We start from the raw sequence: 19,048 nt of genomic DNA, 5'->3' as shown, positions 1-19,048 counted from the left end.
TCATTGGTGGGATCTGCATCCAGTATACATTGGTGCCATATCCTGTGGATATGCCATAAATGTTCGAGATGGGAATACCTTTTTTAGCCATGCCAATGCGCTCTTATGATATTGGGTTGTGATGGGCAGAGACAGATTTACAACAATAGTTTATTTTGTTACATAGAGGAAATCCAAGGGAAAGACTTCGATGCCCGGTCCCGCTTACTTTAAATGTCTGAAATGTGACTGTACTGGGAAAGATAACATGGTTCATCATCAGTTGATTCTGACAACAAAATAAGGTCATAAATTCAAAAAAACATCACAGAAAAAGAAACAGCCTTACCAAGACCACCAATGCACCAGCAGGATGCAGCAGACCCCCATGATAAAGGCGGGGGGGCAGCACAGGTGCAAAATACTGATGGGGCAACCACTCACAAACCTATCAATTCATGGAGGAGGTGGCACACAGGTGGGGTTTGCATAGAGTGCCAGTCACACAGGTAGGTGTGGCGGGCTGCACAGTGCTATATAAGTGCACCCCACAATGACAGACACCCCAATCCACCCAACCAACAATTATACATCATTTTTCATATTTTTATTTTGCATTTTCTATTTTTATTCAGGATGCAGTCTGGCCCTTTTTTTGTTGGTTGAGTCAACTGGGGTGTCTGTCCTTGTGGAGTGCACTTACAGCGGGGAATATAAGTATTTGATACGCTGCCGATTTTGCAAGTTTTCCCTCCTACAAAGAACGGAGAGGTCTGTCATTTTTATCGTAGGTCACTTCACCTGTGAGAGACAGAATCTAAAAAAAAAAAACAGAAAATCACATTGTATCATTTTTACAGAAATAATTTGCATTTTATTGCATGAAAAAAGTATTTGATACAATAAAAAAACAGAACTTAATATTTTGTCCAGAAACCTTTGTCTGCAATTACAGAGGTCAGACGTTCCCTGTAGCTCTTGACCAGGTTTGCACACACTGCAGCAGGGATTTTGGCCCCCTCCTCCATACAGATCTTCTCCAGATCTTTCAGGTTTCGGGGCAGTCGCTGGGCAACATTGAGTTTCAGCTCCCTCCAAAGATTGTCTATTGGGTTGGAGAGGCCACTCCAGGACCTTGAAATGCTTCTTACAGAGCCGCTCCTTAGTTGCCCTGGCTGTGTGTTTCGGGTCATTGTCATGCTGGAAGTCTCAGCCACAACCCATCTTCAATGCTCTTACTGAGGGAAGGAGGTTGTTGGCTAAAATCTCGCGATACACGACCCCATCAATCCTCCCTTCATTACGGTGCAGTCGTCCAGTCCACTTTGCAGAAAACTATCCCAAAGTATGATGTTTCTCTTACCATGCTTCACGGTTGGGACGGTGTTCTTGGGTTTATACTAATCCTTCTTCTTCCTCCAAACCCAGTTGATACAAAAAAGTTCCATTTTGGTCTCATCTGACCACATTACCTCCTCCCATGCCTCCTCTGGATCATCCAGATGGTCATTGGCGAACTTCAAACAGGCCTGGACATGTGCTGGTGTGAGCAGGGGAACCTTGCGTGCCGCGCAGGATTTTAATCCATGACGGCGTAGTGTGTTACTAATGGTAATGTTTGAGACTGTGGTCCCAGCTCTCTTCAGGTCATTGACCAGGTCCTCCCGTGTAGTTCTGGGCTGATTCCTGAAGTTTCTCAGAATCATCCTTACCCCACGATGCGAGATCTTGCATGGAGCCCCAGACCGAGGAAGATTGACAGTTATCTTGTGCTTCTTCCATTTTCTAATAATTGTGCCAACAGTTGTTGCCTTCTCACCAAGCTCCTTGCCTATTGTCCTGTTGCCCATCCCAGCCTTGTGCAGGTCTACAATTTGTCCCCGAAGTGCCCCTAAACAGCTCTTTGGTCTTGGCCATGGTGGAGAGGTTGGAGTGTGATTGAGTGTGTGGACTGGTGTCTTTTATACAGGTAACGAGATCAAACAGGTGCAATTAATACAGGTAATGAGTCCAGAGTAGGAGGCTTCTCAAAGAAAAGCTAACAGGTCTGTGAGAGGCAGAATTCTTGCTGGTTGGTCGGTGATTAAATACTTATTTCATGCAATAAAGTACAATTTAATTATGTAAAAATCATACAATGTGATTTTCAGTTTTTATTTGTAGATTCTGTCTCTCACAGGTGAAGTGACCTACGATAAAAATTACAGACCTCTCTGTTCTTTGTAGGAGGGAAAACTTGCAAAATCGGCAGCGTATCAAATATATGAAATACTTATTTTCCCCGCTGTGTATAGTGCTGGGCAGCCCGCCTAATATAATACTATAGGAGTCATCAATTGGCTGTAAGCCAATCTACATCACATGTATCTGTGTGACTGGCACCCTATGCAAGAGTCATCTGTGTGCATTTTTAATATTAGGCAGCCACCACCTTCTATGAATTGGTCGGTTTGTGAGTGGTTGCTCCATCAGTACATTGCACCTGTGCTGCCCCCGCCTTTATCATGGGGGTCTGCTTCATCCTTCGAGTACATTGGTAATCTGACTTGGTGTTGGTAAGGCTCTGCCTTTTTTTGTGATGTTTTTTAACAAAATAAGGCCACAGTCTTTAGTTGGGGTAATAGCACAACAGACCCTGGTAATTGACTGGCGAAGTCAATAATGCCTATCCCTCTAGCCTACAGACACACTAGCTGGGATTGTCTCCTTCTTCTCATTGATGAGGCTTTCAATATTACCTATAATGTTGGGCTCACTTCTTCGTAAATGGCTTAACACTGCCCTCTTAATCTTCCTGGGTGGTCTTGACTCTGTCCAGCCTTAGAGCACCATATCTAGGCTTGTCTTCGCCCAATTATTAATCTTGGGCTTTTTTTCAATATTATAACAATTGTGTCACACCAGAGGACTGTCGCAGAGTGCATCTTCTTACAGTCACCGCTTTACTTACGAGAGCTTCAATCAGCAAGATATCTTGAGTAAACAGTATTTACTTCATACTGGTTAAATATGAGATACAATTCAATGTCACACAGTCCGTGTGCTGCTGACGTAACACATTCAGGAAAGAAAAGAAAACACAGAAAGTAAAAACAACCAACAATTGAGAGCTTTCCTACCCCATTACAGCAAGCATATAACTTTACACACTATCGCCATCTGCTGTCTGGTTAGTATAAAGTCCTCCTTTCACTTATAATAAGTCCTAACCTGTTGTATATGCCAACAAGGACCTCAACTCCTCAAAGGGAACATCCATCAGTGCAACAATTAACTTTATTAACATAAAGAATATTTTAGCGCCAAACAATGATAAATATTCAGTTCCATTATATCTTCACCAGCTGTTATGTTACTGTTATTCAGTATAAATAATATTTTAGGGGTTTTCTAATCTTTAATATTGGTACAAATATTTTAAGCGTCATCAGGTATATGACTGACGCACCGTCTGTAGATGAAACGATTTTATCACATGCAACCTCGTGGACAAGGTGGACATTTCTTGCCTATTCAGTTCGTCCTGTTGTCTTACAGCCACCGCAATTGTGATCAGTCCATCATCGGTGGTAGAAGAAGGACAGGCTGTGAACATGACCTGTGCAGTCGCTACTGATGATGAAAGTGAAGCAACGTACACTTGGTATAAAAATGGAGTCAAGTATTCAGAGAGTTCCAGAGACACGCTGACGTTTGCTAATGTGATCAGTGAAGAGAGTGGAGCATTTCACTGCCGCGTTCAGGGTCAACATGGAACCAAGGTTTCCCAGGCGGTTATCTTGAACGTCATATGTAAGTATTATGGTATAATAATGCCCCCAATCATGTTCCCGAGGACAGAAGGATCTTGTAGTTGTTTTTCCATCTACACTCTTTCCATAAACTTTGAGTCAATTTCTCATCCCCTTTGTTTTCTAACAATCAATTCTTCTGGAGATAGAACTATAACACAGATTCCTACGGCCAATTTGTAACGATGATGAAAAGATGCGTTGACCGCCCTCTACACTATGGTCTCCTTGGTTAGTCTACGGGATACAGATGTGTGCCACCAAAGGAACATTCCACATTCCACATATATTGCCTTAAAGGGAATCTGTCACCAGGTTTTTTTATTTAATCTGAGAGCAGCATAATGTAGGGGCTGAGAGCCTGATTCCAGTGATGTGTCACTTACTGGGCTGCTTATCACCAGTAGATTATCAGTAGAGGACTAGTTTTCTCATGCCTCCTAGTCCTCCTGTCCTGTGTAGCTCCGCCCCCCAACACTGACTGGCAGCTTTCTGCACTATGTACACAAAAATCTGCCAATCAGTGGTGTGGGCGGAGCTATACACTGCTCAACATTCTGATAATTGGTAGATCCGGACCAGAGAAATCAGGGATTTTATCAGAATGACATCAATCAGCCCAGTAAGTGACACATTACTGGAATCAGGGTTTCTGATCCTACATCATGCTGCTCTCAAATTACATGGCAAAACCTGCTTACATATTTCATTTAACACCCATGAAAAAGTGTCTATTTACTCCGTGTGATCTTGTCTATGAGAAACAGTGCTGGTAGTGGTGGAGTATGTACATCTGTAACTCTATAGAAGCTGTTATAAACGGCACAGTCAGGTTTACATTGGAGACTCCTTTTGGAAATTCATCTTGATTTCATAGAAACTCTTCCAAAACCCATGTTAAGTCAATTACGTCCACCATTGGTGTCATATATCAGGGACTGACTTGTGGTTTCCGCTGTAACTTAGTTCTTGACCCTAAAATTTTCTTACAACGCTACTTACATCAAAATATCAATGAATATAAGCTATCATTGGCAGCGAACAGACTCCAAGGTGTCGTGTAAAGCATTGGATAAAGTGTCAAGAAACTTTTAGTATTCTAGCAGCTTTAGTCTGAAGTAGTTGTCTGAAACTTCGATGAACTTCTAATAACTATTACTCACCTGGTAACTCCCCCACCGATTCAGTGCCACTGTGCCGATTGTCCAACTGGTCTTCTCTAAAGGTGCAGCGACACTGCCTGATTATCACTCTTTTCCCGTTAATCATGCAGTCTAAAGAGGCTGCCGATCACTCAACACTTGTTCGTCCGGTGAAATGATCTTTTGGTTAGCCCAAAATATCACCTTTCTCAGCAGAAAAACATCCTGTGTAAACGAGAACAACGGCAGCCTATGCTTTTTGTGTCCATCTAAGGCCTTTATAAACAGGCTATAAAATGACCGCCGGTCTTTTAACGGTGCACATCGGCTGATGTGGATGTACCCTAAGTGTCCTACAATGATGACACACATATAGACTTGCAGCCTCAATGACCAAGTGCTGATCAGTATCCAAGAGAGCAGCACACTGACTGTCGTAGTGTAGGAGATAGGTGAGTGTAGGTCCTTTCGGTAACCCATTGTTGCAGGTCAACATTACAATCGATTTTGCAAAGAAACAAATGGACGGCACACAATGAGATAATGCAAAATAATGTGAAGTTTAGTAAAGCTACAAATCCACCAAAGTAAAGCAGCAACGTTTCAGAGTTTAGAAGTTCTTTTTCAAGTTTGCAATAAAGGGGGGATCTGAAACCAAAATGTCCATACTGTAATGGCTGTTCACCCATCACCACTAAGGCTGATGATTGGCCACTGCCTAATTGGCACGTCATCTCCACAGGACAGGTAACGGATAGGATGGACCACCGCAGTGGTAGCGTTGAAGTAGAAGGGGATTTACCAATTGGGAAACTTATTTTGTTTTCATCCATATTCTCAGCTTCACGACCTTTGGAGGGCAGGTCTGGAATCTTGGAGGCTCTTTTAATTATTTTTTTAAGAAACTATCTCCCTCTTTCCTATCATCAAGGTTACGTGTATAAGGTATAAGGCCAGCATACAAGCAAAGCTAATATATTGTCCCATGATGTTTTTTACTTTTTCTGTACAGATCCTCCAAAAAATGTTCGCATAAAATCATTTTTGGATACAAAGCACAGCGGAGCAGCCATTATTCTGGGCCGCGTTGACAGTAATCCACCATCAGATCTGTTTTTATATAAAGATGGACAACTGATAGCTTCTTCTGGTGATGGTGGAAGGTCCAGCGAGAGGACACAGGTGTACTTTTCACCAGACATGTTGAGATTGGAAATCACAAACATCAAGTCCTCTGACCAGGGGAACTATGTTCTGGTTGCCAAAAACCTCCTGGGAACGAACCAAGCCAACGTTAGCTTTAATGTGGAAGGTAAACTGCAACCAAGGTGAAAATTATTGAAGGAGAGGCAAACACAAAAATGTTTTCTTTCCCTGTGGCACAAATGAATACAATATATTTTGTCTGGAAGCTGCTTTTGGTTCCAAAATTCCCTGGGTTCTTGTTTTTGAGTTCTTTTCAGAAACTTTGGTAACAATTCTGTGTCAGGAATATCGACGTAAATACTTTTATGCCCAAAAATGACAAAAGTATTCTCGGAGTGATACCTTTATTGGCTAACCAGGAAAAAATATATATATGCAAGCTTTCAGAGCACAGAAGCTCCTTATTCAGGCATATATTACAAATGAATTGATAAGACAAAACTCACAACATTTAAGAGATGTTACAGCAAGACATTAGTTCATTAGGTGTAAGGGGTGATGTCTCCTAATGATAAGTTAAAGAGATCAAATTCAGGGTTTTTAGTTGCAAATGACAAGTCTGTGGTAATGTTTAATCATCTGGAGACCGTCTGGTGGAGGTGTGAATTGAATCCATGCAGTGAGTCATAAATCCAGGTGTTAGATTGAGTCCTGTTGTCAAGGAATTGAACATTCTTATCCATTTAAATTCCCAATTTTTTCTCTCTCTGTCGTCTTTGAAATGACCTTTTAGAATTAAAACTTTTAGATCTGTCATACAGTGTTCCGGGCCAGAGAAATGTTTTCCCACAGGCGTGTCCAGTTCATTATTAATTGTGTGTACACAAGCTTGCATATATATTTTTTTTCTGGTTAGCCAATAAAGGTATCACTCCGAGAATACTTTGTTATTTTTGGGCATAAAAGTAATTACATTGATTTTTCTGGCTAACACGGTACCACAATATAACTTTGTATTGTGCATCGTGTCAGGATAATGAGATAGGCAGCTCCTTCTATCTATCTCCCATGCAATAAAGTGTAGCAGAGCGATAGAGCAGAGGCAATTGGTTTATTCAAACAAGGCTGCTTGTTCAAAAGTTTGGGGTCACCCAGACAATTTTGTGTTTTCCATGAAAACTCATACTTTTATTTATCAAATGAGTTGCAAAATGATTAGAAAATATCGCCCAGACATTGACAATTTTAGAAATAATGATTTTTCTTAGAAAGAATAAATTTCTCCTTCAAACTTTGCTTTGGTCACAGAATGCTCCTTTGCAGCAATTCCAGCATTGCAGACCTTTGGCATTCTAGCTGTTAATTTGCTGAGGTTTCTTGAGACATTTCCCCCCATGCTTCCTGAAGCCCCTCCCACAAGTTGGATTGGCTTGATGGGCACTTTTTGCGTTGTACCATACGGTCAAGCTGCTCCCACAACAGCTCAATGGGGTTGAGATCTGGTGACTGCGCTGGCCACTCCATTACAGATAGAATACCAGCTGCCTGCTTCTTCCCTAAATAGTTCATGCATAATTTGGAGGTGTGCTTTGGGTCATTGTCCTGTTTTAGGATGAAATTGGCTCCAATCAAGCTCTGTCCACAGGGTATGGCATGGCGTTGAAAAAGAGAGTGATAGCCTTCCTTATTCAAAATCCCATTTACCTTGTACAAATCTCCCACTTTACCAGCACCAAAGCAACCCCAGACCATCACATTACCTCCACCATGCTTGACAGATGGCGTCAGGCACTCCTCCAGCATCTTTTCAGTTGTTCTGCATCTCACAAATGTTCTTCTGTGTGATCCAATCACCTCAAACTTTGATTCGTCTGTCCATAAAACTTTTTTCCAATCTTCCTCTGTCCAATGTCTGTGTTCTTTTGCCCATATTAATCTTTTCCTTTTTTAGCCAGTCTCAGATATGGCTTTTTCTTTGCCACTTTGCCCTGAAGGCCAGCATCCCGGAGTCGCCTCTTCACTGTAGACATTGACACTGGCGTTTTGCATGTACTATTTAATGAAGCTGCCAGTTGAGGAGCTGTGAGGCGTCGATTTCTCCAACTAGAGACTCTAATGTACTTGTCTTGTTGCTCAGTTGTGCAGCGGGGCCTCCCACTTCTCTTTCTACTCTGGTTAGAGCCTGTTTGTGCTCTCCTCTGAAGGGAGTAGTACACACCATTGTAGGAAATCTGCAGTTTCTGGGCAATTTCTCGCATGGAATAGCCTTCATTTCTAAGAACAAGAATAGACTGTCGAGTTTCACATGAAAGTTCTCTTTTTCTGGCCATTTTGAGAGTTTCATGGAACAAACAAATGTAGTGCTCCAGATTCTCAACTAGCTCAAAGGAAGGTCAATTTTATAGCTTCTCCAATCAGCCAAACCATTTTCAGCTGGGCTAACATACTTGTGCAAGGGTTTTCTAGGGTTTTCTAAACATCCATTAGCCTCCTTACACAGTTAGCAAACACAATGTACCATTAAAACACTGGAGTGGTGGTTGTTGGAAATGGGCCTTTATACACCTATGTACAGTGCCTACAAGTAGTATTCAACCCCCTGCAAATTTAGCTGGTTGACACATGTGGAATTAACTTGGCATTGTGACATTTGTACTGTAGATCAGCCTGGAAGTGGGAAATGCACTGCAGCAAATTTTGTTTTTTATTTTATTTTTTTTTTTTTTTTAAAACGTTAAAAGTTAATTCAGAGTGTCATTTATTATTCAACCCCTCAAACCACAAGAATTCTGTTTGGTCCCCCTAAAGTATTAAGAAGTAGTTCAGGCACCAAGAATAATGAGCTTCACATGTGTGGATTAAAGATCTATTTTGCCAGCCTTTTCTGACTATTTAAGACCCTCCCCAAACTTGTGAACAGCACTCAGACATGGTCAACATGGGAAAGACAAAGGAGCATTCCAAGGCCATCAGAGACAACATCGTGGAGGGTCACAAGGCTGGCAAGGGGTACAAAACCCTTTCCAAGGAGTTGGGCCTACCTGTCTCCACTGTTGGGAGCATCATCCGTAAGTGGAAGGCTTATGGAACTACTGTTAGCCTTCCACGGCCAGGACAGCCTTTGAAAGTGTCCTCCCGTGCCGAGGCCAGGCTTGTCCGAAGAGTCAAGGCTAATCCAAGGACAACAAGGAAGGAGCTCCGGGAAGATCTCATGGCAGTGGGGACATTGGTTTCAGTCAATACCATAAGTAACGTACTCCACCGCAATGGTCTCCGTTCCAGACGAGCCCGTAAGGTACCTTTACTTTCAAAGCGTCATGTCAAGGCTCATTTACAGTTTGCTCATGATCACTTGGAGGACTCTGAGACAGACTGGTTCAAGGTTCTATGGTCTGATGAGACCAAGATCGAGATCTTTGGTGCCAACCACACACGTGACGTTTGGAGACTGGATGGCACTGCATACGACCCCAAGAATACCATCCCTACAGTCAAGCATGGTGGTGGCAGCATCATGCTGTGGGGCTGTTTCTCTGCCAAGGGGCCTGGCCATGTGGTCCGCATCCATGGGAAGATGGATAGCACAGCCTACCTGGAGATTTTGGCCAAGAACCTCCGCGCCTCCATCAAGGATCTTAAGATGGGTCGTAATTTCATCTTCCAACAAGACAACGACCCAAAGCACACAGCCAAGAAAACCAAGGCCTGGTTCAAGAGGGAAAAAGTCAAGGTGTTGGAGTGGCCTAGTCAGTCTCCTGACCTTAACCCAATTGAAAACTTGTGGAAGGAGCTCAAGAATAAAGTCCACATGAGACACCCAAAGAACCTAGATAACTTGGAGAAGATCTGCATGGAGGAGTGGGCCAAGATAACTCCACAGACCTGTGCCAGCCTGATCAGGTCTTATAAAAGACGATTATTAGCTGTAATTGCAAGCAAGGGTTATTCCACAAAATATTAAACATAGGGGTTGAATAATAATTGACCCACACTTTTATGTTTAAAATTTAATAAAATTCAACTGAGCAACATAACTTTTTGGTTTGTAAGATTTATGCTTCTGTTCATAAAACCTACTCTCGTTTGCAGTTTGAAGGCTCTAACTTATTTGCATCTTATCAAACCAGCTAAATCTGCAGGGGGTTGAATACTACTTGTAGGCACTGTAGATATTACAATAAAAACAAGCAGCTAGAATAGTCATTTACCACATTAACAATGTATAGAGTGTATTTCTGATTCATTTAATGTTAGCTTCATTAAAACAAATGTGCTTTTCTTTCAAAAATAATGAAATTTTTAAATGACCCCAAACTTTTGAACGGTAGTGTACACTGTGGTGAGACAACCCCTTTAGTGATATCCATATTGTAACATCCCTGGCGGCGTGCTTGCCTAGTGCACCACCTCCCACTATGAAAGACTGCAATCTTACCTGTCAGTCCAGCCTGCAAATCTTTCTCCAGTTCATGCTGTGTGCATGTCTCTTGACTGACTGTTTAGGGCGGCAACCCGGTTACTTCCTGATTCTTATAGCTGCTGTGGCCGCACCCCTAATGCGTCTCCAGCCTATTGCTGTGAGTCACTGGATATATAAACCCCCTCCACCCAGTAGGAGGTGCCTGAGCAACACTATCATTCAGTGTGCTCCTTGACTCTGAAGTTGCCAGGTCCAGTTCTGCTTCTTGTCTGTTTCCGCCATCTCTGGGGGCTGCATACCCAAACCTGTTATCTGAGTCTTCTGTCCGTTCCCATCATCTCTGGGGGCTGTATACCCAGGCTCGTTCTTGTATCTCATTGTAGTAGCAGTTCCTGTCTGAACTGTATCCTAGCCTGTTACCTGTTTGTCTCTATGTCCATACCTTCCCTTTTCCTGCAGTATCTGAACCTGCATCTAACTCCAACTTGCTGTCTTGTACTTCTGTTTGTGAGTTTTGTGTCCACTTGCTACTTCATAGGAAGTACCTTGTGTGTATCTGGTTCTGCTTCTCCCTTTTCCCTTCCTCCGTATCTTTCTGTATTTTCCAGTCTGTTCCATGTGAACAGAGCCCTGTCCTCTCTGCCTTGTCCACCGCACCTGCGGTTTCGCTCCGCTCTGTCTTGCCCACCGCTCCGGCGGTTTCTCTCTGCTCTGACTTGTCCACCGCACCTGCGGTTTCGCTCCGCTCTGTCTTGCCCACCGCTCCGGCGGTTTCTCTCTGCTCTGACTTTCCCACCGCTCCGGCGGTTTCCCTCTGCTCTGCCTTACCCACCTCTCCGGCGGTTTCTCTCTGCTCTGACTTGCCCACCGCTCCGGCAGCTTCCCTCTGCTCTGCCTTACCCACCGCTCCGGTGGCTTCTCTCTGCTCTGACTTGCCCACCGCTCCGGCGGCTTCCCTCTGCTCTGCCTTACCCACCGCTCCGGCGGCTTCTCTCTGCTCTGACTTGCCCACTGCTCCAGCGGTTTCTCTCTGCTCTGACTTGCCCACCACTCTGGCGGTTTCTCTCTGCTCTGCCTTGCCCACTGCTCTGGTGGCTTCTCTCTGCTCTGCCTTGCCCACCGCTCTGGCGGTTCCGCTCTGCTCTGCCTTGTCCACCGCACCTGCGGTTTCTCTCTGCTCTGCCTTGTCCACCGCACCTGCGGTTTTCGCTTCGCTCTGCTTGCTCACCACACCAGCAGTTCCTCTCCGCTCTGCCTTGTCCTCCGCTCCGGCGGTTTCGCTTTACTCTGCTTGTCTACCGCATCTGCGGCTCTGTACCTGTCTCCCAGTCTGTACTGGACCCTATCCAGCCTGCGCTCCAACCTGCTAGTATCTCCCTGTCTGCATACCAGCCATGCTTGCCAGTGCCCATCTGTCTGCATACCAGCCGTGCTTGCCAGTGTCCACCTGTCTGCATACCAGCCGTGCTTGCCAGTGCCCACCTGTCTGCATACCAGCTGTACTTGCCAGTACCCACCTGTCTGCATACCAGCCATACTTGCCAATACCCACCTGCCTGTATGCCAGTTTAACCTGCCTGTTCCTGCATTCCCTGGTGTGGGTCAACAACTGTGACCGGGGTCTGACCTGGAGTCGGACTTGGTCCCTCTGCTCGGCTCCTCCTTGGTCCACGGAGTCGACTAGCCGCTGTGCGACCTTGGTCGGATCGGGTTGATACTTAGTTACGCCCCTCCAGGCACTCCTCGGTTCATGGTACAGTGGGATCACTAATCACGCTCACACCAGTTAGTCAGGGCGCGAGCATAATACATATTATCCTAACTATGCTATTACATCATATTTTTAATGGTTCTTATTAGAGGAAAGAGATTTTCAGGACATTGGTCCAAGGGTCATGCCAGTAGACCATGGTGCCGGATCAAAACCAAGTGACCTCCTCCTTCCTACTGCTATCCCTGGCACCTCTTCTGATTAGTAGACCTGGCCCAACATCATGCATTGAGCCTACTAATCAAAAGAGGCGACTTTAGCAGGAGGTTCTCTTAGACTCTTGTCCGGTAGCCTCGGACTACCGATGTGTCCTGGAAATATTAATGCTCAACTCCAGTTCTAATATATTTATAAATCACATGTTATTTTGACCATGAATAATACATTTTTGCACTTTTTGGCAGATGTACATGTTCTTGTCAGTCCATCCAGAGAACTGAGAGAAGGGCACATAGTCACATTGACTTGCGAAGTTTTAGATAAGTCTGAAGAGATAATCAGTTACATCTGGTACAAAAACAGTAGGTGGCTTCAAGACGTCAAAGTCAGTTCATTTGGGCTTGAAAAAGTGAGTAGCCTCGATGCTGGATCCTACTCCTGTACAGCCCAGACATCAAAAGGCTCCAAGACCTCTCTGCCAGTCTCTTTATCCGTGTTATGTGAGTAGCTGTGATTTTATTCAATATTTTTTAAAATTTCAGTATTATTGTAAAGTAGTCAAAACTGAGAGTCCTCAGTAGTTGATTAATTTTAATGGACAACTGTAAACATGGGTATATCTATTAGGCAGAATAAACTCCATGTTTTTTTCATTTATAACAATATTTGCTGCAGTTCATAGATAAGGAGTGGGAAGTATGTAAGTTTTATTTTTAAACGGCCTTCGGCTCAATCTCGAGCCATGATGGCTTGATGGATGAACGCTCGGTAGGAAGATCGATCTTGTGGACACCTAGACAGGTCCACCGCTGTTATATTGATAGTATCCAGCTATTGGGTTGCTGGTCTCCCTCTTCACTATGTTCAAGTCATAACTTGGTGATTTTTGCTGCCACTGTAGAGATAAAAAAAGAGTAAAAAACAACAGTAATCAATTCCCAATTAATTGTACAGCAACTACTGCAGCTCTGCATCCAGTCCTCTGATTCTGTTCCAGTATCTATGTAGTAAGCTCAATTCTGTTTCCATATCTATGTAGTAAGCTTGATTTTGTTCTCATATCTATGTAGTAAGCTTGAATCTGTTTCTATATTTATGTACTAAGCTCTGTTCTGTTCCCATATCTATGTACTAAGCTCTGTTCTGTTGATGTATCTATGTACTAAGCTCTGTTCTGTTCCTGTCTTTATGTAGTAAGCTCGGTTCTGTTCCAAAATCTATGTAGTAAGTGTGTTTCTGTTCCCACATTTATTTACTAAGTTCTGTTCTGTTCCCATATCTATGTAGTTAACTCTGTTATGTTCCCGTATTTATGTACTCGGTTCTGTTACTGTATCAATGTATTAAGTTGGTTCTGTTCCTGTATCTATGTACTAAACTTGGTTCTGTTCCTGTGTCTATTTACTAAGCTGAGTTCTGTTCCCATATATATGTAGTAAGCTTGGTTCCGTTCCCGTATTATGTAGTAAGCTTGGTTCTGTTCCAGTATTTATGTACTAAGCTTGTTTCTGTTCTTGGATCTATTTAGTAAGCTCGGTTTTCTTCTAAAATCTATGTACTAAGCTCTGCTCTGTTCCTGTATTTATGTACCAGCCACCAATATTTTTAAAACTTGCTATCTCTGTTGCTTTACTGCAAAGGCCAGAGATAATTCATGATAAAGATAGGATGCAGCAACGTGTGGGCCAGTGCTTTGTGATTGCCTTGATCACAACTCTGGACCAGACCAGACCTCCATCAGTAGACAATAGCATTTTCATACTCAACAGAAGCTTCCAATCTTCAATTCAATAAGCACCAGAAAGTTTGGTCCCTCAAAATACTTCAGCCCTAATAAAATAGTCCAGTGTTTATTGAATTGAAGATCGGATGCTTCTGTGGAGTTCACAGTCAAGAACCTCGCCTATTGTGGAACTACAGTACTGGTCCGATGCATCTATAGGGACCACTGATTATGGTGCCTACTGGGACCTCAAATGGACTGAAGATCAGATAAGTTCAATGGTTACGGTTAACAAATCATGTATCTTTTGATATCTATTTATCTACTTTCTCCCATTAGGGCTTTATAGGGAAAGTCTGACTGTCAATTATACCCAATCACCCCTTCCCCCATGTTTTATTTTGCTATATGTATTTTCTGTCCCTTTTGGACTATTGAGTATACTTTCAAATCTAAGTAATATAAGTTACATTTTATAGGGTATATATATTTTTTCCTTTCGTTTATGACATTTTTCTTACCATTCTAACATGGAAAACATGAAAGAATGAGCTGGGTCAAGCTGAAAATGTACGTTAAGCCTTACTTTGCGAAAAGTCCATAGAAAAGCAACAATATGTGGACCAGAAGCCACAAGCTACTGTAGATCCTTCTGCCTGGAGATGTCTATCACATCGAAATAGGCTTTTTAAAAATTAATTTAAATTTTCTTTCTTTCAATAGATCCCCCGAGGAACTTATCTTTAACTTCATTTTTAGAACTTCAGGGCAGACAACAAGGAGAAATACTGTGCACTGTGGACAGCAACCCTCCATCCCAAATGTATCTGCTCAAAGGAATGAAATCCTTAAACTCCTCCAGTCTACGGGACTTTATCCAACGTCTCAAACTGTCTACCACTCATAACAAGTTGAGGCTAGAAATAGAGGACATCACAACTGACGACCAAGGAGAATACACGTGTCAGGCTCAAAACGCTTTTGGAAATTTGGAAAAGTCTATTCAATTCACAGCAGAAAGTGAGTAAAGATTGATAATGTTCTCTCTCTCTCTATTAATAAAATGTCTGTTAGACAAAAACTTTTTTGTGCGTTCTTTAATAAATTTCTATAATTTTGTTCTCACTTGTGGAGAGCAATATAACCGAAATAGTGCTGCAATATGTGTACAAGGAGATATCAATTATAATACAGCCCCATAGGTGTAATAATAATAACATTAAACTGCCCTCGATGAACGAGAATATATTGTAATTATCATTATCTCGATATAAAAGAACATAACTATTTAGTGCCCTCAATATAATAAATGTAAGTACTATAATACTTCCCCTAAGTAAAAACCAATAACTACTATAATACTGCTCCCCATGTACAAGAATATAACTACTATAATACTGCCCCTATGTACAAGAATATAACTACTATAATACTGCCCCCTATGTACAAGAATATAACTACTATAATACTGCCCCCCTATGTACAAGAATATAACTACTATAATATTGCTCCCTATGTACAAGAATATAACTACTATAATACTGCCCCCTATGTACAAGAATATAACTACTATAATACTGCCCCCTATGTACAAGAATATAACTACTATAATACTGCCCCCTATGTACAAGAATATAACTACTATAAAACTGCCCCTATATACAAGAATATAACTAATATAATACTGCCCCCTATGTACAAGAATATAACTACTATAATACTGCTCCCTATGTACAAGTATATAACTACTATAATACTGCTCCCTATGTACAACAATATAACTACTATAATACTTCTCCCTATGTACAAGAATATAACTACTATAATACTGCTCCCTATGTACAACAATATAACTACTATAATACTGCCCCCTATGTACAAGAATATAACTACTATAATACTGCTCCTATGAACAAGAATATAACTACTATAATACTGCTCCTATGAACAAGAATATAACTACTATAATACTGCTCCTATGTACAAGAATATAACTACTATAATACTGCCCCTATGTACGAGAATATAACTACTATAATACTGCTCCTATGTACAAGAATATAACTACTATAATACTGCCCCTATGTACGAGAATATAACTACTATAATACTGCTCCTATGTACAAGAATATAACTACTATAATACTGTCCCCTATGTACAAGAATATAACTACTATAAAACTGCCCCTATATACAGGAATATAACTACTATAATACTGCCCCCTATGTACAAGAATACAACTACTATAATACTGCCTATATGTACAAGAATATAACTACTATAATACTGCTCCTATGTACAAGAATATAACTACTATAATACTGCTCCCTATGTACAAGAATATAACTAATATAATACTGCGCCCTATGTACAAGAATATAACTACTATAATACTGCCCCCTATGTACAAGAATATAACTGCTATAAAACTGCCCCTATATACAAGAATATAACTACTATAATACTGCCCCCTATGTACAAGAATACAACTACTATAATACTGCCCTTATGTACAAGAATATAAGTACTATAATACTGCCCCTATGTACAAGAATATAACTACTATCAAACTGCCCCTATATACAAGAATATAACTGCTATAATACTGCTCCTATGTAAAAGAATGCAACTACTATAATACTGCCCCTATGTACAAGAATATAACTACTATAATACTGCTCCCTATGTACAAGAATATAACTACTATAATACTGCTCCTATGTACAAGAATATAACTACTATAATACTGCTCTTATGTACAAGAATATAACTACTATAATACTGCCCCTATGTACAAGAATATAACTACTATAATACTGCTCCTATATACAAGCATATAACTACTATAATACTGCTCCTATGTACAAGAATATAACTATTATAATACTGCTCTTATGTACAAGAATATAACTACTATAATACTGCCCCTATGTACAAGAATATAAATACTATAATACTGCTCCTATATACAAGCATATAACTACTATAATACTGCTCCTATGTACAAGAATATAACCAATATAATACTGCCCCATATGTACAAGAATATAACTACTATAATACTGCTCCTATGCACAAGAATATAACTACTATAATACTGCCCCTATGTACAAGAATATAACTCCTATAATACTGCTCCTATGTACAAAAATATAACCAATATAATACTGCCCCATATGTACAAGAATATAACTACTATAATACTGCTCCTATGTACAAGAATATAATTACTATAATACTGCCCCTATGTACAAGAATATAACTACTAGAATACTGCCCCTATGTACAAGAATATAACTACTATAATACTGCCCCTATGTACAAGAATATAACTACTATAATACTGCTCTTATGTACAAGAATATAACTACTATAATACTGCCCCTATGCACAAGAATATAACTACTATAATACTGCTCCTATATACAAGCATATAACTACTATAATACTGCTCCTATGTACAAGAATATAACTACTATAATACTGCTCCTATGTACAAGCATATAACTACTATAATACTGCCCCATATGTACAAGAATATAACTACTATAATACTGCTCCTATGTACAAGCATATAACTACTATAATACTGCTCCTCTGTACAAGAATATAACTACTATAATACTGCCCCTATGTACAAGAATATAACTACTATAATACTGCTCCCTATGTACAAAAATATAACTACTATAATACTGCCCCCTATGTACAAGAATATAACTACTATAATACTGCTCCTATGAACAAGAATATAACTACTATAATACTGCTCCTATGAACAAGAATATAACTACTATAATACTGCTCCTATGTACAAGAATATAACTACTATAATACTGCCCCTATGTACGAGAATATAACTACTATAATACTGCTCCTATGTACAAGAATATAACTACTATAATACTGCCCCTAGGTACAAGAATATAACTACTATAATACTGCTCCTATGTGCAAGAATATAACTACTATAATACTGTCCCCTATGTACAAGAATATAACTACTATAAAACTGCCCCTATATACAGGAATATAACTACTATAATACTGCCCCCTATGTACAAGAATACAACTACTATAATACTGCCCCTATGTACAAGAATATAACTACTATAATACTGCTCCTATGTACAAGAATATAACTACTATAATACTGCTCCCTATGTACAAGAATATAACTACTATAATACTGCCCCCTATGTACAAGAATATAACTACTATAATACTGCCCCCTATGTACAAGAATATAACTACTATAAAACTGCCCCTATATACAGGAATATAACTACTATAATACTGCCCCCTATGTACAAGAATACAACTACTATAATACTGCCCTTATGTACAAGAATATAAGTATTATAATACTGCCCCTATGTACAAGAATATAACTACTATCAAACTGCCCCTATATACAAGAATATAACTGCTATAATACTGCTCCTATGTACAAGAATGCAACTACTATAATACTGCCCCTATGTACAAGAATATAACTACTATAATACTGCTCCCTATGTACAAGAATATAACTACTATAATACTGCTCCTATGTACAAGAATATAACTACTATAATACTGCTCTTATGTACAAGAATATAACTACTATAATACTGCCCCTATGTACAAGAATATAACTACTATAATACTGCTCCTATATACAAGCATATAACTACTATAATACTGCTCCTATGTACAAGAATATAACTATTATAATACTGCTCTTATATACAAGAATATAACTACAATAATACTGCCCCTATGTACAAGAATATAACTACTATAATACTGCTCCTATATACAAGCATATAACTACTATAATACTGCTCCTACGTACAAGAATATAACCAATATAATACTGCCCCATATGTACAAGAATATAACTACTATAATACTGCTCCTATGTACAAGAATAT

The 19,048-nt window shown here is 40.5% G+C and overlaps 1 protein-coding gene and 1 long non-coding RNA gene across 4 annotated transcripts in view; one reads left to right on the top strand and one right to left on the bottom strand.

Annotated features, from left to right (window-relative positions):
- SIGLEC1 (sialic acid binding Ig like lectin 1) overlaps positions 1–19,048 on the top strand; it is a 152,155-nt gene that overhangs the window by 92,763 nt on the left and 40,344 nt on the right. For 2 of the 3 annotated variants that reach the window (XM_073649734.1, XM_073649725.1), the window contains exons 14-17: positions 3,517–3,771; positions 5,925–6,224; positions 12,654–12,908; positions 14,855–15,151. In XM_073649734.1, the coding sequence (XP_073505835.1) occupies positions 3,517–3,771; positions 5,925–6,224; positions 12,654–12,908; positions 14,855–15,151 (1,107 nt within the window). The remainder of the gene's footprint in view (positions 1–3,516; positions 3,772–5,924; positions 6,225–12,653; positions 12,909–14,854; positions 15,152–19,048) is intronic. The other variant, XM_073649743.1, reaches the window with a different exon arrangement.
- Positions 12,701–19,048, bottom strand: part of LOC141164453 (uncharacterized) — a 253,042-nt gene continuing 246,694 nt past the window's right edge. The window contains exon 3 of the long non-coding RNA XR_012250911.1: positions 12,701–13,303. This is a non-coding gene — a long non-coding RNA (uncharacterized lncRNA). The remainder of the gene's footprint in view (positions 13,304–19,048) is intronic.

The sequence above is a fragment of the Phyllobates terribilis genome, unplaced genomic scaffold (genome assembly GCF_046119375.1).
Source record: "Phyllobates terribilis strain yellow unplaced genomic scaffold, ASM4611937v1 Scaffold_1__5_contigs__length_1240528914, whole genome shotgun sequence".
NCBI classification, from domain to species: Eukaryota; Metazoa; Chordata; class Amphibia; order Anura; family Dendrobatidae; genus Phyllobates; species Phyllobates terribilis.
This window is presented reverse-complemented; position numbering and strand designations above follow the sequence as displayed.